The sequence below is a fragment of the Dipodomys ordii genome, unplaced genomic scaffold (genome assembly GCF_000151885.1).
Source record: "Dipodomys ordii isolate 6190 unplaced genomic scaffold, Dord_2.0 Scaffold2, whole genome shotgun sequence".
Taxonomy (NCBI): Eukaryota; Metazoa; Chordata; class Mammalia; order Rodentia; family Heteromyidae; genus Dipodomys; species Dipodomys ordii.
In genome coordinates this window covers 10,269,224-10,295,442 of record NW_012267218.1, presented here as the reverse complement: position 1 = coordinate 10,295,442, position 26,219 = coordinate 10,269,224, and the positions used below count along the sequence as shown (strand labels likewise).

The following is a 26,219-nucleotide window of genomic DNA, read 5'->3' as shown; positions in this document are numbered from 1 at the left end:
TCAAGTAGAACCCTAGGATCCCAGAAGCCATCCTTCCCTGCAGCCCATCCACCCTTGGCCTCCGATAGAAGGGGTAAGAGACACAGAGTGTAGGATCGATGGTTTAGAGGTTGAAGAAGAGAGAGAAGAGAGATTGAGTATAGGATTCTGCCTGTTCATTCTCTCAAATTAACAGAGTTCAGAAATATCCTACTGCTGCCAACTTCTCCCTGCCCCTGAACTCCTCCTGGGCTACAGCCTATCTAGCCTCTTACTTTGGAAGGATTTAAATCTTGGGGGTTTTGAGAGCGTGCTGTGAGAAGTCAGAGCCTGTTCTAGTCCTGTCTGAAGGGCTGGTGTTTCTGTGAAGGAGGCAGGTCTCTCAGAGCAGCCAGCAGCTCTTCTGCCCTTGCTATGTCCACCAGGGCAGAGCTGGGCATGACACCTGGCAAAGGCCAAGTCTCTGGGTTTTGACCAGTCAAATGAGATTGAAGGACGTCATTCCTCCCCCGCCCCCCCCCCCAGCACCACAATCTGTGCTCTCTAGAGATCTTTGAGGGGTGGCACTCACAAAGCAAGAAGATTTGCTGTGAATCTGATCAGGGGAAATTTCTGTGTGCTTGAGCTGGGGCCAGACACAAACCTTCAAGAGAGATGAGCTCTGTCCTCAGCCCTCTGAGATGGAAGGAAAGCATGACATATGGCCCAAGGGCCGCTGCCCTCTCCAGATGGGTGAAGTGGGGCATCTCACAGAGGAGCAGGGACAGAGAACAAAGCAAAGTGAGCTCCAGGCCACCTCCTCTCCTGTCCACATGAGCTATTGGATCCACACTGGATCTTTATCCTGCTGCCTGAGACCTTGAGAGCATTTGGTGTGGTTGGTTAGAGCTGAGGATTCTGGGAGCGGGTCACATTCCTCTCTTGATAACTGCTGGCCACTCCATAGTATGTGTGGCAGGGGATGGGGAGTATGGACCCTGCCAGAAGTAACAGAATCTCAGTGTCTTGGCCCTCATCTGGCGGGGAGACCTGACATTTAGATCCCTCTCCTTCTGCACACCGAGCTCTCCTGTCTGCCATTCTGGGAACGTGATGGAAGAAAAGCTCATTGGGAGGAAATCTGTGCCAAGACCTTCAAGAAGGACATCCTGGCTTCAAGTCCTAGTGGCTACATTTGATACTTTTATTTTGAAGGACCTTTGGCAGCTCCTTGGGGAGGCCTGGGGTTCACTTGCCATCAGCCTTTGGACCAGGGGCGAGGGTGGGAGGGGGGTTCTGTTCCACCCTTCCCATAAACATAGGATGCAGTTGCTGTCGGGCTCTCTGCCGCTGTCCCTGCCCCCATCCCATGTCTACCGTTCCTTCTCCCCTTCCATCTGTTCAGTCTCCCCTTCCCGCCCCGTGATACAGCGGGTGTCAAAGGTGACAGCACAACTTTGTGCGTCATGGAGTATGGCAGGCACTTGGACAAGTCTCACCAGTGACCTTAGTGGCGCCCTGGTCCCCACCCCACCACATCTGCTCTTTGCAAACCTCCTGCCAGTGCCAGTCTGCTGTCTCCCCATCCCGAGCAGCCCCAGCCAGCAGCGGGAAGACACACCAGGGTTGACTGAGCTCATCTCCCCCAATCAGCGACACCCCTGGACCCCTGCAAGCTAGAACTGCCCTCCAGGGATCAGAGAGGCCTGGCGGTGGTCCAGTCATCCATCCCTCCCTCCCTCCAGCAGAAAAAAAAGGGGTGCAGTTGCCACACAAACTCAGGGACCACCCAGCCTCTGGGCTAAATCAAGGCTCAGGCCTCACCTAAGCCCACACACACGGGTGACTGAGGCTAGACCAACCCACCCGGAGGGGACCCGATCACGGCAGGCACCACTCCGGGCGAGGCAGGGGTCTGGAGTGTGGAATGGAGCTTCGTTAACAATCCAGGCTCCCCACTGTGGGCCTCACTTTTTCCCGAGGCCTCAGGAGCCCCCAGTGGGTAGGCCTCCCTGGCCCTGCGGGTCCTAGAGCAGGTAAAGAACGCCAGGCAGGCTCCCCGGAGGCGGGCCAGGTCCCTGTGGGTAGTCTCGCTGACGAAGCAGTACAACACGGGGTCGGCGACACAGTTGAAGCTGGTGAGGAGGAGGGAGAAGTGGTAGGCGTTGAAGATGCCCTTGGCGAACTCGCAGCTGGCCTCCCAGAGGCTGCGCACCAGCAGCAGCACGTGGTAGGGCAGGAAGCAGGCCAGGAAGATGACCACGGTGCTCAGGACCAGCCGCTGGATCTGGTCCTTGCGGCTCTTCTGCGTGCCGTGGCTGCGCCGCACTGCCCGCAGGATGCCCTGGTAGGAGGCCAGCAGGAGGCAGATGGGGAAGAGGAAGCCCACCAGGAAGCGGTAGTAGTTGATGCTGCGCTGCCACGCCTGGATGGGGTAATGCTCGAAGCACACGCGGTGCCGGTCCTCGTCCTCGATCACTTCCTTGTGCATGAGGAAGTAGATGCTGGTCAGCAGTTCCTTGACCCAGATGGCCACGCTGACACCAACCGCCGCCTTCAGGGTCCGGAACTGATGGAAGCGGAAAGGATGAGCCACGGCCAGGTAGCGGTCGATGGAGATGCAGCAGAGGAAGCCCACGCTGATGTAGATGTTCTCATAGAGGAGGATGCCGCACACCTGGCAGGACAGGTCGCCGTGGGACCAGTTGTCATGCTGCAGCACGTACTGCAGCCAGAAGGGGAGCGAGCAGATGTAGAAGAGGTCAGCCATGGTGAGGTTGCACAGGTACACGCCCAGTTCGTTCCGGGCCTTGATCTGCAGGTAGCCGAAGTAGAGAGACAGGCAGTTGGCCGGAAAGCCCACGACCAGCACCGTGACATAGACCACGGGGGCCAGCGTCTGGTGAATGGTGTGGTCAATGGCACAGGTCAGCGAGGAGTTATCTGTGGTGATGTTCCCCATCTTTGGACCGGAAAGGGCCTTTACCCTTCACAGGCTCAGGGACTTCTCTCCACCGCCATCTTGTTTAGAGAAGGTGGCTCAAGCTGTGAGCCCCTGGAAGTAAATTAAAGGTGAGAAAGGCTTAGAAGAATCATAGCTAACATGTATACAGTGCCTGTTGTATATCAGACACTGTTGTACATGCCGTATTTGTTTGTTCATTTACTTATTTTGCTAGTTCCCAGGCTTGGACTCAGGACCTGGGTGCTATCTCCGAGCCTCTTTGTGCTCAAGGCTAGTGCTCTTCCACTTGAGCCACAGCACCACTTTTAGCTTTTTCTGAGTAATTTATTGGAGATAAGAATCTCACAGACTTTCCTGCCTGGGTTGTCTTTCAACTATGATCCTTAGATCTAGCTCCCCGAGTAGCTAGGGTTATAGGTGTGAGTCATCCACTCCCAGCTTTTTTTCCTCTTTTTTCTTTTTGTCAGTTACAGGGCTTGAACTCAGGGTGTGGGCACTGTCCCTGAGTTCTTTTGCTCAAGGCTAGCGCTCTACCACTTTGAGCCACTGTACCACTTTCAGTTTTCTGATGGTTAATTGGAGATAAGAGTCTCATGGACCTTCCTGCCTGGGCTGGCTTTGAACCACAAGCCTCAGATCTTAACCTCCTAAGACATGAGGATTACAAAATAGTCCCTGGCTATGTACTGTATCCTATTCAACTTATGTACCTGCCAGCCAACTCTAATCCAAGGAGAATATCTGAACAGACCATGTATACTGAGACACGGTCTACGGCTTCCCTTCCCTCTCTCTGGCTTCCCTTATTTTTCCCCTGATCTTTGTCTTCCAGATGTGTTGGTGCCGAAAAGAAGACTGTAGATAGGAGGGGTGCGAGCCCATTCTGAGCTCTGCTCTGCAGGGGAGTCTCAAAGCCAAGGTCAGTTCCAACCCTCACACAGTAAGGGTCCTCTACCCTTGCCTACAGCAATCAGCAACCCGTTTCCTGCTCTCTCCTGGGGCTTTGCTGCGGCAACACAGCTCTTGCCAGGGCCTCTCCAGACAGCAGCAGAAGCAACCTTGTCGCATCCTATTGTGCAAGAAATAAAAGTGGAGCTTCCTGAAGGGCCTTACCTAGACTTCTGGATTTCCCATCAGCAGTCCCTACCCATTCTCTCCTTCATGGAGCTTAAGGAAGGTTCTGGACCAGGAGCCAAAAGACAAAGAGTTCCAGGCCAGTGGAACAGGAGTTCCACCCCAGCATCAATTGTATCCTACACTTGTAGGAAGGGAAGGGTTGAACAACTACTACCAGGTGTGCTAGTCACTTAGCCCGTTTCCTCACTTGGAAAAAAGATAAAAGCAGCTACTCAGGGGGGGCCGTCTGCACAGGACCACATGTAACAACTGCTGTCAGGAGGCACAGCGTTGATTTGCCAAGGGAGTGCAAGATTGTCATCTTACTCAGATCAGTGAAAAGTTCACATGGTTGGGATTCCAGACATACAAGCAAGTGTGACTGACACCCAATATAATGCTGTATTGTGAATTAACAGGTCAAAATAATAAAAGCTTGAGCTGCTCTTCTAGTTTTGATTCAGCATTTCTCTCTCAAACAAACACCCTCACTAGATCTAAAACTGTATTTGATTTTTCTCCTTCTCTTCCTTCTTTACAGTACCATTATGTAGACGAGGTTACCCTCCAACCCACATCCTCCGGCCTTAGCCTCCCAAATGCTAGGATTATAGCTGTGTACTAGGTACTATACAGGCTAAATCAACATATCCCTATTGAGAATGTAGCAGATTCGCAGTGAATGGGGGTGGTCTAAATTAAGTGACTTTGTGTGGTCTACATGTCAATTCTCTGCACAGAGTTGAACTGGAATTCATGGCCCAGTGCAGGAAAAACCCTTGGAGTCTATACTCAAGTATCGTAAGACCACAGGACTCCAACTCCTTACAGCTCTCTGAGAAGCGAAGTCCTCCTCTTCTTTCTCTTCCTCCTCCTCCTTCCTTTCTCTTTTCCTCTACCACCACCCCAGCTCTGCCTTCCTTAAGACCACCAGATGAGAAGCTGGCCCAGCATGCTACAAAGGCTCTCAGGTAAGTCCAGCCCCAAAGTTTCAGTCCTGAGGTCCAAGATGGATCAACATGAGGAATTTCTCTAAAATCACATTCAATACTGTAAATACCCAAGTACATTCATCCCCTCCATAGTCATCATGTCTGTTTGCCGTGGTTCACTGTGGTTACAAAGAAAATGGATGAGTCTAACACAGTAAGATATGTTCAACTTGGGAGGCATAAGACAGAAGGATGGAGACAAGGCCAGCCCAGGCTCAAAAACAAACAAAAAAGCCAGTCCCTGTCTCAAAAACAAACAAAAAAGAGGCTGGGAAGGTGGCTCAGTGCTAGAATGCTTGCCTCACATGCATGAGGCCCTGGGTTCGAGTCCTCAGCATCACATAAGCAAAAAAAGCTGTGGCTCAAGAGCATTAGTTTTGAGCTGAAGAGTGCAGGGACAGCGCCCAGGCCCAGAGTTCAGGTCCCACAACGGACCAAAAAAAAAAAATAATAATAGGACCATGGCTTTCCGAAATGTTTATAAAATACACAAGAAACAGGTCCTATGCAACGCTACCCTCTTTCACTTAGTCTCCAGCTTCCTGTCACTGCCTCCAAAACCAATCCTCTCTTCTACCCTAGCTCTTTCCACCATATTGCCCCACCAAACTCTGTCCCCCCTCAATGTACTAGCCCCTTCCCCCAGCTCCACCCCACCTTCCATTCTAGATCTCTTTTCCACCTCAGCTCTGTCCCCACCCTGCCCATCCCAGCTACCCCCCTTCCCACCTCAGGCCCGCTGATTATCACCCACGGGGCAGCCATGGCAGTTCTTCCAAAATGCAGACCAGATTCTCTTCCTTGCTTCATGCCCACTGAGGTAGACTCTTTCACACTTAAACTGCAACCCTCAGGGGAGGCCTACGAGGCCTGTACGTGTGCGCGTGCATGTGATCTGGTTCCAGTTCTCTGATCTTACCTGCCTCCCCCACACCACAGCCACAGGAGCAGCTTCCTGTGTGGAATGTCGATATCACACCTCAGACCTGAAGAGGCCTTGATTCAGCTCCTACTGCTTCCTGAGTTCTCCTGCCCTTCCCCACCCACCCCATAGCATCTGCTCCTTCTTTATCAGATCTCATCCAAGGAATGCAGCCCACCCGTCCGTGGGCTCCACAGGCTCCACAGGCTCCTCGGCTCAGCTTCTTGTGCATTTCTTTGTCTCCCACGAGAACGTAAATCCCAACTTGCACACTTGACCAGTGCTGGGTCTTTAGCAGCTTGAACTGCCTGGAGATTCTTAATTAAATAGGTAAACACCACTTCCTTTATTTCAGGTCAGGAAACTGGCTCAAAGGGAAAGTGACTTGCCCAAAGCCAATAGAAAGAAGGAAGAATCAGCTAGAATCTAGGACTCTGTTTCATGTCCCTCCCCCCCCCCCCCCCTCCCATCAACCAAGGTCTCCACCCAAAGCTCACCTCTCCAACCCCTCAGTTCCCAGAAGCCATGAATTCCCAGTGGAATCAGCTCCCACAATCTGTCCAGGGCACTGGCCCGACCCAGCAGGGAGGATTGCTTCTTATCCTTTTAATTGTGATTTAAAAAAATATATACACAAGACAAAACGTAACCACCTAAACCACTTTAGATCTACAGCGGGGTGGCGTTAAGTACTTTCCCACCTTCTAACCATCACCCCTCCCATCTCCCGAATGCTGCTCATTATTGCAACAGTAAAACTCTGAATCCATTCAAGATGAGATCCCTCAGCCCCATTCTACTTCCTGTCTCTATGATTTTGACTATGCTGGGTACCTTCTGTAAGTGGCATCAGACAGTAGGAAGTCCTATTGTGTCTGGCTGTTTCATTTAGTACAATGTCTTCAAGAGTCACCCAGCCTGGAAGATGTGTCAGAATTGCCCTTTTTTTTGTTTGTTTGCTGGTTGTGGGGCCTGAACTCTGGGCCTGGGCGCTGTCCCTCAGCTCTTCAGCTCAAGGCTAGCGCTCTACCACTTGAGCCACAGTGCCACTTCCAGCTTTTTTCTGCTTATGTGGTGCTGAGGAATCGAACCCAGGGCCTCATGCATGCAAGGCAAGCGCTCTACCACTGAGCCACCTTCCCAGCCAATTGCCTTTTTAAGGCTGAGTAAAATGTAACTTACTCATGCCCCTTTGGTTTAGCCATCTGGACATTTGGGTTGTTTCCATCTTCAGCCACTGAGAATAATACTGTAATAAACATACAGGTACCAAGATCTGTCAAGCTCCTGCTTTCAAGTCTTATGGATATTGTATCTCCATATCCAGAACTGGAATAGCTGGATCATAAGATAATTCTATGGTCATCGTTTGGGAAGTGCCAGGGTATTTTTCCAGAGCAGCTCAGTGCACAGGTGTTTTTAGATTGTCCATTTGCTTTCACACTTACATGCTTTGGTGGTGAGAAAAAAGGAAGAAGGATCAGCCGAAGCCTGGGATCACCCACCCCTCCCCCCAAAAAAAAACAAAAACCACTGCCCACAGTCCACTAAATCACCATCCTCCTGCTAGCTCTCCTATCCCTGAATCCCAAACCCACACTGGAACCCAGTGCCTCATCAGAATTCCTTATGAGGAAGTGGACAGCAGCACAGGATCTGGAGTGGCCCCCAGGCACAACCAGTGAGGACTGGTTCTCGGCAGGTTGGATAAAATCTACCTGCAGGAAGGTACAATTCACTCATCAGCACAGGCCCCAGGGCGCCAACAAAATAGGGCAAAGGAAGCCACCTAGAAGACATGTCCTGTCAGGTCTTGGAACTTCCCTGACTGTAGTCACAGGCCCCAAGTCTGTTGTTTACTAGTGATGAGTGTACAGACGGACCAAAGTGTGGGGTGGGGCAGGGCCACGGTGTGTAGCTTCCTCTTTCCTAGGCCAGCAGTAAGCCAATTCTGGCCACTACTGTCAGAAATATTCAAGCTTACAGGGCCAAAAGGAAACACAGAGAACAATGAAAGCATTTTCTATATTCATTTTGGAGAAAAAAACATCATTTCTTGGATGGCGGGGGGGTAAACACCAGAATCCCCTGGTGATTAGTTAAGACAAACCCTCCAGGGTTTCCAGGAAAGAGGGATTCAAGATTTTTTGCATTTTAAGCAAATCCCAAGTGCTACAGATGCTGCTGGGCCACGGACCACACTGAGCAGCGAGCTACCATGACAGTCTATGAGGACTGAGATTCTGCTTCTGACACACTTTCTGCAGGAATTCCCCTGATAGCGGAGCAGAGGTGGTTGGAAGGGGAACTTAAGACCCAGCCAGACCTGTGGGCAGAACTGGAACAAAGGCCCAGGACATCCTCTAACTAATTTAGCTTCTCAAGAAGTAATAGGGGGCTGGGAAGGTGGCTCAGTGGTGGAATGCTTGCCTTGCATGCATGAGGCCCTGGGTTCGATTTCTCAGTACCACATAAACAGAAAAAGCCGGAAGTGGCGCTGTGGCTCAAGTAGTAGAGCGCTAGCCTTGAGCTCAAGAGCTGAAGTACAACACCCTGGCCTAGAGTTCAAGCCCCACCACTGACAACAACAACAAAAAAAGAAGTAATAGGGACCCTGTCTCAGGCCTACCACTTACATTCGAGTAATATTTTCCAGTTTCCAGAACATTCTACTGACTCCTGCCCTTGTAGGCCACCTTCACAACAGTTCTGTTATTGTCCCCATTTTAGAGGCAAGAAAACTGAGGTCCAGAGATGAAGCACTTGCCCCTCCATCCAGTGCTCCCAGATTTCACAGAGCGAGTATATGTAGCGTATGTACAGTGTTTGTGGTGCCAGGTTATGTAGGACTTAGATATAAACAGGAAAGAGCTCCCACGATTTGGTAACCTCCAAGATTAGAAGACAAACCCCACATGCATGGATTGAGGCTGGGTCCGATGTTTCTGTGGACATTGCTCTAGTACACATTCAGGTTTGTTGGTTCACTCTCTATGGGATGGCATCTCCTCCATGGCTCCAACCCCATCATACTCTGCTGACTTTCCCCAGGCTGAAGTTTACATAAGCAACAGCTAGCTTCTCACAGGGCATGCTCATTGCGGCCCATGCCAGTCCATTGTTTTCTCCACTAATTTGTCCTTGGAGAGGATGTCTTCATCCTTAATGGCTCTTGTTGGATGTCTGGCTTTGGTTTCCTCCTCCATCCCCATTTATAGCATTTACTTTCACAATGCTTAAGTAAATTAGGAAGCTCTTACCATTTTCTACCTGTGTATTTGCCATCCCCTCCTCCTCTTCAGGTCTCTCAACAGAACTCCAGATTGGCTTGATAAAGACTTTGTTCACATTTATTCAGTGCAACAACTTCCTATTGGACTTTGTGGTTCCATCTTACCATCCCAAAGTCATCCTAACCAAGACATAGCCTGATTCCAGGCTTCTTCAATCATCCACCTGCCCATCCATCCATCCACCCATCTATCCACTCTTTCATCCATCCATCTATCCACCTGTCCGTTCATCTTCCCATGCACTCATCCATCCACTCAACCGCCTACTCACTGATCCATCCAAGAATTCCCTCACAGAACAAAATGTTCGTTGAATTCCTATATGACAGCATTACACCCAGCACTGGACCCTAGAGTTGATTTGCTTTTGGCTTTATGAGACAGAGGAAGATAAATGAAGCAAGCTCATAAGTACACAGCTTTTTATGAGAATTCATTCACGGTATTCTAACCCAGTTACATTAAGATCAAGAAAAGGAAGGGTTACCCCAGTAAAGGGGAGTTTGTGTCTGTGGAAAATGTCTGCATCACATCAAATGCAAGAGGGAGAAAATGAGTGCCTTTGGGGAACAGAAAATAGCTTGGCACAACAGGGTGGAGGTGAGTGGTGGGCAGGGCTGCAGTAGAGACAGGAAGCTGTAGCAGATGACAACTCATTAGGAGAGACGTAGGGAACAATTGGGGAAAATCTGAGAATTCCTCAGTACATAGTTTTTAAGACTCTCAAAAACTTCATTAGATGAAAAACTGGGTGAGTATGTGCATTTGTATAGACAGTATGTGCATGTGTGTGAATAGGTGGATGGCTAGACTAATGGGTGGACAGTCTGATGGATGTGTTGATGCGTGGGTGGACAGATGGATGAATCCATGGATAGTTAAATGAACAGAAGTGAGTGAGTAGCTAGATAGATGGTGGTGGGTTTTAAGGCTGGGTACCGGAACAGTGGTGTCATTACCAGGAACCAGAAGGTGAGGAGGCGATTCTCCTGTCTGCTTAGGCTGCCTGGGCTGGATAGAAGGTCTTGCCTTTTTCCTCAGGTCTTATCACAGCCAGCTCTTCCTTCTACCACTTCCTGAGGAAAAGCCCCCTTGGATGGAAACTCTACCTTGCCAGGAGTGTCCTTTCGCTACTTGGTCTCCAGAGGACTCTGACCCTCAAAAAGCAAAGGCTATCTTGGATGCAGAAGAGTTCTGCAGAAGGTAACACATGGATGGGATAGAAAACTCAGCCACGCTCGCTGGTTTCCCGTGCATTCCTGTACATTCATTCTTTCCATGTTATATTATGGGAGGTCAGCTCCCACTGTACAGATGAAGAAACTGAGGCTCAGAGAGATGAGCCACCCTGCTCGAGCTTCCACGGTCAGGATGCTGCAGGCCAGGTTGAAACTTTTAACTGACTCACACTTTATTCCTCACTGGGAATGTTTATCAAGATGGCCACTGATCAACTCGCTGAGTTACTGAGCCACCGGGCTCACGTGAGCTCCAGGCCTCACAGATGCCACCTCTGGGGCCAGTGAACTAAGTCTTGGGTACCATCTGTACCCAGATTACCAGGCCAACTACTTCTTCAACACCCATGAGGAACAAAATCCTACTGTGCGCCCAGTCCTCGGTCTCTCAGGGTGGAGGAGGGCTGCAGAAAAGAATCGAAACACTTTGTCATCCGGCTAAGAGAGGGTGGAAAAATTACGTCCAAAGTAATGCAACAGCTAGAGACAGAGCTTAGATAAATGCTAATTGGATCAAGGTCTCCAAGGACTCTAATGACTAGGAGGAAGCCCCAATAGGAAGGAAATGCCTTTGACATGATCAAGAAGCCTCACAGAGGCTCCAGGTGGGAGGTAGAGCAGACTGAGAGCTGAAATCCCGCTGCACCGGAACAGAAAGGAATCCCATCATCACCCACTCTTCAGCGTGGTACACTTGGCACACACAGTTACTTGTGGTGCCAGGGACTACTCATGCAGCCCCAGCCCACAGAGCTGGGATGCGGTGGGGGAGTTCCTGCAGACCCGATTTCCCTTCCCTGAGCTCGCCAGCCTACCACACGCATTACCCGGGTTGTTTCTATTCCTAAAAGGGTGTATTTTGGAGGCTGTTTCTCTTTGAGGAAGGTGCAGAAATCAGACTACCCTTTTTCCTTGGTTCCCAATTACTCCAAAATCATCTCCCTCCCATTGTGAGGGTTTTGAAGTTCAGTCCCTGTGATGCAGGCAGGTGGAACGGACATTCACTAACCCATTTCATAGCTCCTGAATCTCCATGAAGCTGAACCAGCAGCTCAAGTTCACACAGTAAGTCAGGATTCTAGATCCGAATCTAGAACGCAGGCACCAGGAATAAACTGGATCCCTGTAAGTTTTCATGTCTATAAGCCATAGCAAGAAATACCTTTCACACTGCGATCCAGCACACACAGACATCTAACACGCCTGCCTATGTACAGAGAAACACGAATTTCCCCGAACAAAACTTACCCTACCATTTGCCAGGCCCGCTGATTATTTTCTCTTCCAATTCATTTTCTTAAATGCAGATGGTGAGCTACTAAATGAATTTCCTGACTCACGAATGGGTCAGTTTGGAGGCGGGGATGGTTGGCATGAACCGGCTTCTCCATGGGATCTCTGCAGCCAGGCAAGGAGGCAGAGCAGGGCAGCGAAATCCCTGCAGCTTCTAGAATTGGGACTGACAAGAGTTCTCTCAGGGAAAATCTGGCTTGAGTCCACTCTGCCTGCCTGTCTGGCTAGGCTCTGCCCTCAAACTTCAGAACAGCTACGCTCCTGCAGTGGCTGGGCTGAGCCCTGGAGATCCTGCAGCCAGCAGAGCTCTCCCTCCTTAGATTCCCCCCCCCCCCCCCCCCCCCGCAGACAATCTCCCAGCTCCATCTAGAAAGCTTCCCAGTTAGAGGCTGCCCATTCCTGGGCTGAGGCAGAATCATGTGAACTCCAATCTGGTGTCAGGCTGGGCGGCGGCTGAGGAACCACACGCCCACAGTTGGATGAGGGGGTCGGAATTCCCCAAGTTGGGGAGCAGCCCTGCTGGGAATACAAGGGTCTGATTTGGAATGGGTAGGGGAGCATGCAGGAGGAGTGGGGTGTCCTAGTTCTACCCATGTCTGGATATCAGGAGAGACAGGATATTGAGTCCCTGGCCCGGGTCCTCCCTGGAGGAGAGGCCCACACCCAGCTAAGCTGAGTCCCGTGTGGTCACTGCTGTCCTGCAGACACCAGCAAGGACAAAGGAGCAGCGGGTGAGGACAAGGGTAAAACCCATTGTTTGCGCATCCACTCCCAGGCTCTTACCCCACAACCAACAGCTGGGTAAGTGGGTGTCAGTGATGGCCTCTGTGTGTGTCAGAAATATGAATGGCCAGGCCCCACCCCAGGCCTGCTTCTGTGTTTTCCCTTAGCTCTCCAGACACAGGTGCAGCTGGGAAACACTGCTGTGGATGGTGGACAGCACAACAGAGTGCAGCGATGGGGTTAAAGCTCTGGGCTTTAAGGGGAGATGCTGGGATTTGAACCCAGGACTGTTAAACTCTGAACACAAGTCTATAGACCAGTCCTCTTGCTACTGTAACAAATGCTGCCTAAGGAGTGGCTTATAGCAACCCCACTTTCTTACGGTTCTCCATGTGAAAAGTCTGGGGCCCATCGAACCTGTGAGCAGGAAGAACAGAACATCGGTGTAGGAAACTGGTCCAGAGCAGGGGCCAACCACAAACCTCGGGCTCACATGTGCACTGGTTAACCCTACCACCACCACGGCCCGCGTTCTGCATGGGAGAAGCAAAAGAGCACAAGGCCAGCCCTCCCTGGGCAGGTGGGGGCTCCGGGCCAGGGCCTGACAGCTCAAGGCTGATGGAACTGCGGCTGGCGTCAGGAGCCTGGTTCTCTTGGCTGAACAACCTCCCTTCAAGGTCGGCTGTTGGGGAGAATATCACAGACTACAACTGGGAGCCAAACAGCACAGGGGGCACAGTGAGCAGGAGTTCTCCCCCACTCCATCAGCTGTTCTGTGGGGTGGACAGCCCCACAGGACACTGGGGTGTGAGCCCTCCAGACCCTCGCCTGGTATCATTTGACTACCCCCTCCCCCCCGCACTCCCAGGGGTCCTCCTTCCCTCCCCACTAGGCCTCTGGGATGCAGGTGGAGGGGGCCTAGGACTCCCTCAATGCCCAAGCAGAGCCCATGCCACATTCTAGGAATTTTGTTTTCAATCCAAAACAGGAAGGGAAGACCGGAAGTAGAAATGACACCTTGTGGCGTCTTGGTGGCCCGATAACCTCCATCCCTCCCACAAACAAATCCAGAAAGAGAACTAAGTAGTGCTCCTGTAATAAGCCCCGCCCCCCAGTCTGTGATGGGCTGGGGGCCCCTCCCAAGACCTCCAGCACGTGACAGGCATCTTATGGTCACTTGGAGGCCAGCGCAGGGTACAGGGCCTGGGGAGAGCTTCTGGTCCAGACCTGGAGTTTGAATCCCAGGACTGCCATTTTCCATGGCCATTGAGAATCACATACTCTGCTGACCGATGGAATTCTAAGAATCCAAGGAGATGCACTTTTGTAGGTCCTGGAAAAGACTTAGTGAGGTGATAATGGTGGTGGTGGTAGCACTAGCCCTCTACCTAGAAGGGTCTGACTTATTTCCGTAGAGATGGTGGAGGATGGGCAGGCTGACCTGGAAAGTTGGTAAGGGAGTACCTCCTTCTCCATGGGGATGCAAGGCACCCAAATTATTCCATTGATTTGAGGCTAGGCAGGAAGAAGGCCTGAGTGCTCCCTCAGGGCCTGGCCAAACATAAGTAATGCTTACAATTAGCCACCAGCAAGTTCACTGCAGGAGCCTTTTCTGTCTGTGTCCCCAGATGCACATCACAGTGGAGGTGCTGCTGTCCAGGTCACCTGGAAAACTGGCCGCGCTGCATCATTGCAGGTTCAAAAGGAGCCAGGTCTGAATTAAGAGTAGCTCTGCTGCCACCTACAAGGACCAATAGGAGGAAGAGCAGAGCCCTTCCCAAAGTGCTACGGTAACCAATGCTGCTTGTAGTGGCTTATAGCAACCCAACTTTCTTACGGTTCTGAATGTGAAAAGCCTGAGGCAGATCTAACTGGGCTAAAATCCACCTGTGAGCAGGGTTGCTTTTCCTCTGGAGGCGCTAGGGGAAAACCCATTTCTTTGCCTGGTAGGTTCTAGAGGTTTCTAGCGCTCGTTGGCTGGGGCTATCCTTCTGGCAATGGTGGACAGAGCCTGCCGCACACCCGCTTGCTGTCTGCCATTCCCTACGGCACTTTTTCTCCTCTGACTCTCCCGCCTCCCTCTTCCTGCTCCAGGACCCTTGTGATAAACTGACTCTGCAGAGGTGACATGTTTTCCCTTTTAGTTTTAATTTTGTTGTGGGGCTTGAACTCAGGGCCTGGGCACTGTCCCTGAGCCTCTTTGTGCTCAAGGCTAGTGCTCTACCACTTGAATCACAATACCACTTCCAGTTTTTGAGTGGTCAATAGTAGATAAAATCTCACAGGGACTTTTCTGCCTGGGTTGGCTTTGAACTGCAATCCTCAGATCTCAGCCTCCTGAGTAGTGAGGATTACAGGCATGAACTGTTAGTGCCTAGCTTATCCCTTTATTTTAAGATGGGGTGATGAACCCCCTTCTTTCCATCAGTTGCCTAACTTAATTCCCCCCACTGCCATACATCTAGGGCAGCCCGGTCCACCACAGGTGGTAGGCAGAGCTGGTGTCTCTGGTTGGAAGAAGGAAAATTGATGCATGGACCTTGCCCTCCACTCTCACCTCAACCAGGACGAGGTCTAGAGCAAAGAAATCACAGCCACGTGGACCAGGCAGTCAAGTGTTCTGTGGGCAGGTGTGATAGAGCCCCTGGGCGGTGTAGGCTTTGTGCTGTCCTGAAAGCAGAGTGTGGGCAGCAGCAGCAGGATAGAAAGTAGGGGAGGGGGAGCCCCTGAGCCCTTGACACCCCTGTTATGTGGCTACTTCCTGGCCTCTGCTCTTCTTGCCCAAATGTGCCTCAATCACCACCTCCATCTCCTTTCTCCCAGTCTTCAAATCCAAATCCCACCCATCACTACCTCCAAAGTTCTTCAAAGTACTATTTCTCAGCCAAGCCTGGAGACACCTGTACCGGTATACCCTGGGTGCCGAGTAAATGCAGACTCCCAGGCCTTCACCTATATCCGCCAACTCAGAACATCGTAAGGATGAAGTCCAGGGGCTGCATTTTCAGCATTGCCCCCAGAGGTTCTGATACACCAAATCGCTACTGCCCAGCTCCTCCACTGCCAGTGCTGTGCAGCCCTCCCTGATACCTGCCTCCTCTCCATGCCCACAGCATTGACTCCATCCTCCTCTGGATGGCCTAGGAGTTCTGGATAACAGGTGTGTGCTGAGGGAGAGGACGTAGAGTGTGTCCCCTTTGGGCTCTGAGCCACCAGGCATGAGGCGTGGCACTTTCCACTCGCCACCTCACTACAGATGGGTGTGATCAGCCCAGCTTTGCCACCAAAGAGAGACATAGGGCCACAGACAACAAGCAAATGGTGGCTGCGGATTCAAGATGAAGCCTGAGTCAGGTGTAACTCACGTGCATCATGATTTGTAAGCACCCACTCCCCTCTCTTCAGGAAGGAGGACCTGGGTCTCTTTTGTCCTCTTGGGGTTGAGGAAGGTGTAGCATACACACCAACTGTGTCAAGCATTTGAATCAATGAGTGACTCTGAATTCACTCCTTCCTGCAGCCTTCCTGGAAAGCTGGCATGGCTGATGCTGAGATTAGAAGCCAACACATTGGGGGAGACAGGAAATGGATGAAACAACAGGAGGACAGTGGGTTTGACTCAAAGGTAAGTGGGTGGCTGGCCCTGCAGTAAAACACATCACCACAGAAACCTGCTGCCCAGCCATGAGACTCGCAGCCAGGAGAGTCCGAGATCAGAGCTACCCCAGGCATCCTCCTTGTTTGACCACAGAGCATGTACCACTGGTTGTCATGGCAACCAGTTGGCCAGGCCTACTTCCTCCCCCCACTTCCTGCCTCCCCACCCACAATGCTTCAGCCTACCAATTAATAACCTAATAACTTATGGCGACAGTCACTCAAACACCCAGACAGCACCCTTCTGGAAAGCAAACAGACTTCTCCACAAACATGCTCAGTGCACTTGACCCTTAGCCACCTGAATCCAGACTGCTCTCTCCCTGGCTTTTCCCTCTTGTTTTAAAGGCATAGGTCTGGGCACTGGTGGCTCACACCTATAATCCCAGCTACTTGAGAGGCTGAGATCTGAGGAGTATGGTTTAAGGCCGGACGGGGCAAGAAAGTCTGTGAGACTTTCTTACAACCATTAACCAGTGGAACTGTGGCTCAAAGTGGTAGAGCGCTAGCCTTGAGTAAAAAAGCGCAGTGACGGTGAGTTCAAGCCCTGAATTCAAGCCCCACAACTGACAAAAAAAAAAAAAGGGGGCATAGAATTGGCAAAGACGGGGACGGAAGCTTCAGTGGTTCCCAGGAAACAGACGCCTAGAGGAGCTAGCATGTAGCACGCTGCTCCCTTGACCCTGAATTAGAATCAGAGACACTGGTTCTATGGTAAGGCCCCTGACCAGGACAGCTAGATCTCTGCTGGTCCTCTTCTGGGAGAAATCCTTCATCTTTGCAAAAGAGGAATTGATTCATGGCACCCAACAACAAAAAGAATTTTGTTTTGGTTGGTCATGGGGCTTGAACTCTGGGCTTGGGTGATATTCCTGCGCTCTGCAGCTCAAGGCAAGCGCTCTACCACTTGAGCTACAACGCCACTTCTGGTTTTCTAGTGGTTTATTGGAGATGAGTCTCACAGACTTTCCTGCCTTGGCTGGCTTTGAACTGCGATCCTCAGATCTCAGACTCCTAAGTAGCTAGGATTACAGGCATGAGCCACCGGCGCCCAGCTAAGAAAGAAATTTTTTTTAAAAAGGAAAAGTTGCAAGTTATGACAGAGCCAAGATAGTTGCAAGCTATTTTGATATTCACCTCATTGAAAACTGGGGTGGGTGTATCTAAATCCTCTCCCCTCTCCTCTTGAATCTATAACAGCTTGACCAAGAGAATAATCTAGAAGCAATACGGTTCTAGTTTCTGAGTCCAGGCTTGAAAGGACTGACAGGTGGGACTTCCTGTCTCTGGGGATGAGGGTTACTCTTGAAACTAAGTTTCAGACTGTGAGGAAGCCCAGTGAAACCAAGACCCCAGCTGGCAGGCACAGCTCAGCTTCTAGCTACTAAAAGGGCCATATCCTGCCATACAAGTGAGTGATCATGGAGGAGACTCCTTTAGCCCCAGCGACCCACCTCGCTGATACTGCCAAGAACAGAGTTCATCCAGCCCAATTCCTGCCCAAGTCATGGACTTGTGAGTACAATAAATGTGCTTTATTTTAAGCTAATATCTTTTTAAATGGTTTGTTCTGCAGCAATAGATAACTGGGCGTAAATATTATCCTTCCCACCCTAATCACTTTAGGGCCTGTCATATGTTGGTTTTATTGGTAAGGTTATTTGATTCTAATTTTATAATAGTGGAGATTATTTCCATTTCTCCATTAGATCTGAAGGCTCAGAAAGTTTAAGTATGTCAAGGCTGAAACAAGACTTCTAAAGCTAAATTCCTCCCCTGCTCACCACCTTCCTCATTGTGCTAATATGCCGGTGTATGCCTTCCGATTTTGTTTCCTGTCAGATGAGCCTTCTCTCCCTGTTAAATGTGTGCTCTGCCTAGAAGGTGCAGCACCATAGTTAAGTGAAGAACTCCTGGTCTGACATCTAGGGCAGAGCTGACGTCTTAGGGCATGACCAGGCTTTCAAAGTCAGAACTTGAGCTGTAAGATCCCATCCCCACCCTACAAAGAGCGCTTCTGTTAGGACCATCGGGAGGCAGAGCATAGAAGGTTAAAAAGAAGTGATGGGGAAGGGGGAGGATGGGAAGGGATGGGAAGGGGAAACAAAGGAGAGGCAACAATGCTTGATAAGAAATGTACTCATTGTCTTGTCCATGTAATTGTAACCCCTCTGTATGGTATTTTCACAATAAAAAAAAGAAAGAAAGAAAAGTGATTTGGCTGGGCACCTGTAGCTCATGCCTGTAATTCCAACTGTTCAGGAGGAGGCTGAGATCTGAGGATCATGGTTCAAAGCCAGCCTGGGCAGGAAAGTCTGTGAGACTCTTATCTCCAATTAACTACCCAAAAAGCCTCAAGCGGAGCTGTGACTTAAGTAGTGGATTGTTATCCTTGAGCAAAAGCTCAGGGACAAAGCCTAGACCCTGAGTTCAAGCCCAGGACTGGTGCGCGCGCACACAGAGGTGATTTGGGTGAGGTTGTAGTTCAGTGATACAGCAGGAGTTTAGAGTGCATGAGGGAAGGAAGGGAACGGAAAAAAAGGAAACAGAAATAAGGGAAGGGAGGGAGGGAGGGAGGGAGGGAAGGAGGGAGGGAGGGAGGAAGGAAGGAGGGAGGGAAGGAGGGAGGGAGCGAGGAAAGAAGGGAGGGAAGGAGGGAGGGAGGAAGGAAGGAAGGACAGGAAGAGAGACTCTGGAAGAAGGAAGGAAGGGAGAGCAGGAGGGTGGGCAGTGGTGTGCTAAGGTACTAGATCTAAGAGGTGGGTCTGAAGGCAGGCCATGCGTTTGGAGCTGGGCTCTCCACTGAAAACAGTTGACAGCAGTAGGGTATTAGTTCTCTCTGCCTCTTCCTTTTGGAAGCTTCCCAGTGTGCTGGGGGTTGGGGGGAGGGATGAGGCCGGTCTTCCCAGACTGTGTCCTGTCAAGCCGCTCTGGGCTGCCCTGGCTTGGCTGTGGGAGGTTCTCCTTCCTCCCGCTCCCGCACCCACACAGCCTCCTGCCGCTGTCAGTCTCAGCCAGCTTGGCTGGGGGCCCAGGCGGGCGCTGACCGCAGTCCCTGCCGTCCAGCCTGAGTGCGGCCTGGCCACCGCGCTCTTCCTTGGCAGGGCCAAGAGTTGGGGACCTTGCCAGCCCGACCTGGCGATGCTGGCCTGCGGAACACTCGGGGGAGGGGGGTGCGGGGGGCCCGGCCCCAGGCCCTAGGACCCCGGTGCCCTTGGCAAGAGGGGTCACCCCCCCCCGCTGGCCTAGGGAGGGGGAGGAGGGCCAGGAGCTCTGGGGAGGGAAGGGTTAGCTGTCTCACACTTCTGGGGGGGTAGGGGGGTAATTACCAGGTGGCCACGGTGCCAGCCAGCGGGGGTGGCTGCTAAACCCAGCGGCGGCCACAGGCGGAGACACCCTACCCAGCGGAGGGACCGGACCCGCCGGTGCTGGGGGACAGACACGGGGCTGGGCGGGGGGCGGGGTGGTAATCTTCACCGCTTTCCCTGCCTTCTGTCTGCCGGGCACGCGCAACGCGCATGCACCTCTGCCTGCCCGCCGGGCGCGCGCGCACACAGCGCCTGCCTGCCAAGCACACGCACGCGCCTCTGCCTGCCAAGCACGCGCACGCGCCTCTGCCTGCCAAGCACGCGCACGCGCCTCTGCCGGCCCACCAGGCGCGCGCACCCCGCCTCCGCTGAGCGCGCGCCCTGGCTGCTCCCGCACCTCCAGCACTCCCGCGCGCCCAGCTCCCAGCCGACCCCCTCAGGGCCCCCACACCGTCTTCCCGCCCTAGAGCACCGGGAACCCAGGATCACCTCGAGAGGAAGCCGCCTGGCCGTCGGGGTCGCCTACCTGCGCGGTGACCGTCCGGTCCCGTCCGGAAGCCCGGTGCTCGCGCCCTCTCTTTCTGGAGTGGCCTGGGGACTCCAGGAGGTCCCCGCCTCCCGCGGGAGCAAGCCGGGCCGCGCTGCTGCGCCCGACCCTCCTGCTCCCACCTCCCGTCAGGCACACTCAGACCTGCCGTCCACGCCCAGCCCTGCGCGCTGACCGCAGCCCACAGCCCAGGCGCCCGCCGGGGAGGCCGGGGAGGCCGCGAGCGCGCGCCCAGCCCCAGAGGCAGCCCCGCCGCCTGCGCCCCGTCCCGCCCTGGGGACAGGTCCGCGCGCCATGCGGGCCCAGATGCAGAAGGACCCCGGCCTTCTCCAGCCGCTGGGGGAAGGGGGGCCGGGGTGGGTTCCCTCGCAGCCAGGGAGAAGCTGGGAGCAGAGTATGCAGAGTCGTCTCTCTGAATTCACCTCCATGTCCCCAGCTCAGGCACATCCGTAAATGGGGTCCCATGCCCTGCTTTGGAGCTCCCTTTACCAACCGTGAGCTTAGTCCTAGCCTAGCAGGGCCCTGCCGTGGCCCTGATGCGCTCAGAGCAGGAACGCATCTGCAGCCAGTGGCCCCAGACCACGGAGGAATGACTTCCTGATAAAAATGAAGGAAACTGGAGTGCCTTCTTCTCCACAAGCTTCCAGAGAATCCTAAGAACCGGCCAGAGTTTGCATTTATTGAGCACTGACTGTATGCCCAACACTAAGCACTTCAATGCCTTAACAACTTGGATCCTCAAGCTCTGTGTAAAATACCTATCACTCCTATTCCCATTCTACAGGTAGAAGAATAGAGCCCAGAGAGGTCGAGTAACTGGACCAAGGTCACACAAGTATGGGATGAAGGGACTGAGATTCAAATTCAGCAGCCTTCTGCTCCAAGCCACTTGCTTCCTGTCCCTTGTCACCCTTACATGTTCACCAGCAGCTTCTGCTCCTCCACAACAACCTACCTTGTCTCCTGTGACCCTCTCCCCTCTAAAGCCCGCCTGTGGCATCTCCTGAGCTCTCATCCTGGTGTGAAGACTCCCAAGTTACCTGATCTATGGAACCTTGGAGGTTGTCACAGGCCATGATCGGGGAGCCCCCACTCTACTCCCTGAGCACCCCTGACCCATTCTTTGCCCAGCCTGCTGGGGCCTTGCTCTAGGCCCAGTGCCCTGCTCCAGGTAGGGCTGTCCCCCATTCCTATTTGTGAACTGAGTATGCACTCAGCATCTCGGGAGCATGCAGAAGCGTGTGTGGCTGCTCTCAGGATAGATGGCTGGGGGTAGAGAGGCAGACAGACCGAAATGCAGGCTGGAAGGGAGAGGGAGAGACAGCAGTCCTCTTACTTGCCAGTGCTCTGGGTGGCTCAGCGCCTCAAGGTGAGTCCCTGAGTGGGAATGGACAGGACGGAAGACAGCAGGAGAGACACGGGGAGCGCGCTCCCAGTGGCTGGGTCCGCTTCCTCTGCTCCTCCTTGTAGTATCTTCCCAAATGGGAGTTTTCTGAATTAACTATTCATGCCTGAAAATGTACATCAGCTCTTTTGAAAAATAGTCACACTGCAAGTAGTGTGAAATCCAGAGTGAGTTTGGGTTCCAGCTTCGCTCCTTACCAGCAGGGAGACTGTGGGTGAGTCTCTTAGCCTGTTTGTGCCAATTCCTTGATGGGGAAATGGGGATAGTACTTGCAAAGGGAACAAGATGATCCCGGGAGTGACGTCTCTGCTCAGTGCCTAGAGCCCAGGAGTTCAGAGGATGGGGCTGTTTTATACACTGCAGACACTTCTTACCTATTCATGCTATAGTGGCTACTACCTTTCACTGTCTAAATATTCCTAGGACATGCTCCCCCTTTTTTAACATGTAACTTTATTGTTATTATTAAGGTCTTATACAGAGGTGGTACTGTTTCACAGTTCCGGTAATGAATACAGTTCTTTTTTTCCTTTGCTTTCCCTCAGCTCCCCCTGCCCCGGACCCTGCCTACATGTTGCACAGTTCATTTTCTTCATACTGTCTCCTGAATAACATGACTGTCTTTGTTCACCCTTCCTCTCTCTCTTTCTGTGCCCCCCCTTTGCCCACCTTAAAAACAGAAAAAATCCAAAGACAAAAACAAATACCACCACCAACAGCAACAATAACAACAACAAAAAAAGACATTTCCTGGAATTGGTGTTGATAAATAGTATTTTAAGTGTTTGACAGAGTTACACCTTTGGGTTTTGCCCTAAGAGTACCCTCCTTTCATCTCATTGTGTGTGTGTATGAATGCATGACATATGTGGAAGCCAGATAAAAAATAAAACTGGAGGGGTTGGGAAGGTGGCTCAGTGGTAGAGCGCTTGCCTTGCATGCATGAGGCCCTGGGTTCCATTCCTCAGCACCACATAAGCAAAAAGAAAAAAAAAGCCGGAAGTGGCACTGTGGCTCAAGTGATAGAGCTCTAGCCTTGAGCTGAAGAGCTCAGGGACAGCACTCAGGACCAGAGTTCAGGCCCACGACCAACAAAATTAAAATAAAGAAAAATAAAATAAATTTAAAAAAAAGGTGTGTTTGGAAAGATCATCACACCACTGGCCTGCCATTTTTCTCTAGCTTGCCTGTGACACTTGGTGTCAAGATGTTCTTTAGTGGTGGTAATGGTGGTGACGCAGAATGTATTCTTTTGTAAATGAAACCAGGCAACATCCTTACAAAGAACATACAACACCTGGCGCCGGTGGCTCACGCCTGTAATCCTCACTACTCAGGAGACTCAGATCTAAGGATCACAGTTCGAAGCCAGCCCGGGCAAGATAAAAGTCCTTGAGACTCTTCAATAAATTTCACAGAAAAAGCCAGAAGTGGTGTAGTGACTAAATTGGTAGCACTAGCCTTGAACACAAAGAGGCTCAGGGACAGAGCCCAGGCCCCGAGTTCAAGCACTGGGACTGGCAAAACAAAATAAAAAACACAAAACTTACAGGAAGATGGTATTATGTTTCAGAGCCTTCCTGGGCCTAGAGAATGCTCTAGGAATTACATTCTCAGAATGCTGATTTGAAATACTGCACTACTGTCTTTCTTGCCCATGGAAGTCCACTTCCCATGAGGACTTCCTTTCCAGTCTCCTATGGGAGTGTCTTCTTTTCTGTTGTTGTTGTTTTAATGTCTTGGTATTTTGCCTTCAGTGCCTCCATGCTGAGCCTTTTGGATGACTAGTGCATGGTATTTTCCCAATGCTCAACTCAGGGTGACTCCTTGCAGGTGTCCAGAAAAATGGCAGACAAGGGACTGTGTGGACAGGGCCTCCACAATCTGTCCTTATCTGACCTCTAGCCTCTATGCTAAGGATTGTGTCCTTGCTCAGGAGAGTTTCTCCTGTGTCACGGTGGCTTCAGGTTGGCTATGACCCTTTGTGGAAGGCGGCTGCACCCATTGGAATCCCTCTCTGGCTTCTTCCTGTGAACCTAAGCAGATCCTCAGCTCCCCAGAGAGGCCAGTCCCAGGCGGCCACCACCCATGACAGACCCCTTAGCCCAGCCCCTCAGTTCCCTGCGCCCTACCCACAGGTCTCTGATGACACAGAGGCTGATGCGTCACAGGCAAACTCACACTAATGGAGTTATGAATATACACAGCTTATCTACTTAAAAAAATTACTGTTTTCCCAGTTCACTCTTCCAGTGAGCACAGTCCACCTGGCCTCAGAGGAAAGCTCTCTTCAACCTCTAAACAATAGGAAGAAAGGCTGCTTCCTTCCCAGCCTCCAGCCCGGCCCAAGGCTCCTCATCCACCTGCCCTGCTTCCTATCACCCAGGGCAGCGCCCCCAGCCATTCAAGCAGGTGTTCAACTTGCCTTCTGAGAAAGACTTGCCTTTGCTCTAGCTCATGCAGCTAGAGGCTGGTGGGTCTGAGAACAATTATCTCTAGCATTGACCACACACCAGCAGTCTGGGGCCTGAGCTGATTAATCATATTCCTGATGATCCTCTTCCTGAGTTGAAATCAGGTAACTTGAGGGGATGGGTAGGGGTGGGAGAGATGGAAAACAATGGAAGGAGTACCATTGATCAAGGTGCCTTGTACTCATAAATTGATATGCTGAATTGAGACCCCTTTGTACAACCACTTAAAGATAATAATAATACTGCTAATAATAACAATAAACTTGTTTCTGTTCCTACTCAGATCATCAAGGCTCTCAGACCTACCATTAAGGGAGATACCAGAAGGCAGGAAACCTTGAAGCCAGAGAGGAGTCAGCACCGGTCCATGTGAAATGTCGGCATGTACATCTGGAGGGCTGAGATCCACGTCAAATCGTAGGCTAGTCTTGGAACACCAGAAAGAAGCTTTCAAGCAAGGTTCACTAGGGCTGAGTTTGTTTGGAAGGGCCAAGTACGGGGAACTTTAGCATCTAAGTACCTAAGTTTGCATCTCATACCGGGTGCTTTTTAGTTGTGAAATTTATGCAACCTCCCGGGGGCTGTTTCTTCTTTAAAGTGGGGTTAATAGGGAACTGGGTGTGCTGACTCACATTGGTAATCCCAGCTACTCAGGAGGCAAAGATCAGGAAGATGGAGGATCAGAGCCAGCTGGGAGAAAGTGTTAGCAAGACCTTACCTCAACCAACAAGCTGGGTGGCTTGCACCTGGGTTTGCAGTTGCAGCAGAAATATAATAGGAGGATCATGGTCCAGGCTAGCCCTATCAGAAACATAGAGCCTATCTCAAAAATAACCCAAGCGTGGCTCATGTGCTTGGTAAGCATGAAGTCCTGAGTTCAAACCTCAGTACCTCCAAGAAGTAGGAATAATATGAAAATCAACATAAGAATCAGATATCTAGGTGCTCTTATGACTGCTGGTTGGCTTCGAAGCTAGAAGGGAAGAGAGCAGGTGGGACACAAAAAGGAGTATTGCTGGTAGAAGTAACATGGGCAGGGGGCCGGGGGCCGGGAACCCATGGCTCATGCCTGTAATCCTAACTACTCAGGACGCTGAGATCAGAGGCTTGTGGTGAGACCCATATCTCCAATTAACCACCAGAAAACTGGAGGTGGCTCTGTGTCTCAAAGTGGTAGAGCGCTAGCCTTGAGTGAAAAAGCTCAGGGACAGCACCAGGCCCTGAGTTCAAGCCCCACTACTAACAATAAAAAGAGATGGACCTTGGCCAAACAGATTCTCTGCTTTGGAGAATGGAGCTTCCACTTAGCAGCTGTGTGGCCTTGAGAAAGTCACATGACAGTTCTGTGCCTCCTTTTCTTCTCTGTGAAATGTATGTACTAAGAGCACCTTCAGGGTGTTCTGAATTAGTAAGTGTAAAACTCTTAGAGCTATGCCTGCCCCTGGCAAGTGTTCCATGGAAGTGTGTTCTGTTCTGGTTCAAGTGTGCAAGATGTGTTGTTACCACTGAGGTAGGCAGCTGGTGATTGACTGCCTTTGATTTTGCCCTCTTTGGGGGTCATTTGACCTGTATATGGAGGCAGGGCAGGGATGAATCTGATTGGTAGTGGGCACATACCTTCTCCAGACTTTAGGGGCAGGAGTCCTTAGAGACATTCTTTGGAACGGGGTATGGTGTCATCTGCTTCAATTCCCAGGAGGAGGCCAGCCTGGGCTACAGAGTGGGTTCAAAGCCAACTTGGCTATGTAGTGAGACACAGTCTCCACAAACCAAACCAAAGAGAGAAAGACAGAGAAATCTACTGGATGACAAGTCACTCTACAGCATTTACTGAGCACCTGTGGCTTAGGTGGCACCACTGCCTGCCCTCCGGAGGGGTCAGGGATGCCTCAGGCTGCCATACTGAATATGCTCTGGGTGTGGGTATTGCCAGGGACTGAACTTCAGAGTCAGAGGAGTCCAAGATGGGCTCCAAGGCCTCTTGAGGAAGGTGGGGCGTCCTTGGGAGCATGGAGGGCTGAAGGTGTGGGGTTGGACGAGCGGAGGGAGGAGGCCAGGGCAAAGGACAGGCAGTCACTGCAAAGCGGGCAGCAAGCTCAAAGTCATTCAGTTCATTTCAGTTCATTCAGTTATTCATTTGTTAGCTTCCCACAGACAAACTAAAGGTGTATGCTCTCTCAGTGGTACTGGGGATTGAATCCATGGCCTTGAGCTTGCTAGGCAGGAGCTTTTACCACTGAACCATGCCCCAGTCCTAAAGTCATACTTTCTAAGCAATGCTCTGCACTCAGCACAGCTTGAGGGAATTTGCTAATTATTTTTGCTATT

The 26,219-nt window shown here is 51.5% G+C and overlaps 1 protein-coding gene and 1 long non-coding RNA gene across 3 annotated transcripts; one reads left to right on the top strand and one right to left on the bottom strand.

Moving 5' to 3' along the window:
* Positions 1–613: 613 nt before the first annotated feature.
* Gpr68 (G protein-coupled receptor 68) lies at positions 614–20,025 on the bottom strand. Of its 2 annotated transcripts, none has more exons than XM_013016433.1 (2): positions 19,992–20,025; positions 614–3,013 (listed from the first exon to the last, which is right to left on the bottom strand). In XM_013016433.1, the coding sequence occupies exon 2, from the start codon at positions 2,918–2,920 to the stop codon at positions 1,811–1,813; it is 1,110 nt and encodes a 369-aa protein (XP_012871887.1). In that variant the 5' UTR covers positions 2,921–3,013; positions 19,992–20,025; the 3' UTR covers positions 614–1,810. The 2 variants fall into 2 exon arrangements, with proteins under 2 accessions (XP_012871887.1, XP_012871879.1); XM_013016425.1 differs by lacking the exon at positions 19,992–20,025 and adding an exon at positions 5,761–5,891.
* Positions 17,473–24,977, top strand: LOC105985785. The gene is made up of 3 exons (XR_001175070.1): positions 17,473–17,672; positions 23,658–23,995; positions 24,175–24,977. It is a non-coding gene; the product is annotated as an uncharacterized LOC105985785 (long non-coding RNA).
* Positions 24,978–26,219: the final 1,242 nt, after the last annotated feature.

Bases quoted from the DNA above. Each gene is read 5' to 3' on its own strand.
- Gpr68 (XM_013016433.1), bottom strand. From the start codon at position 2,920: ATGGGGAACATCACCACAGATAACTCCTCGCTGACCTGTGCCATTGAC.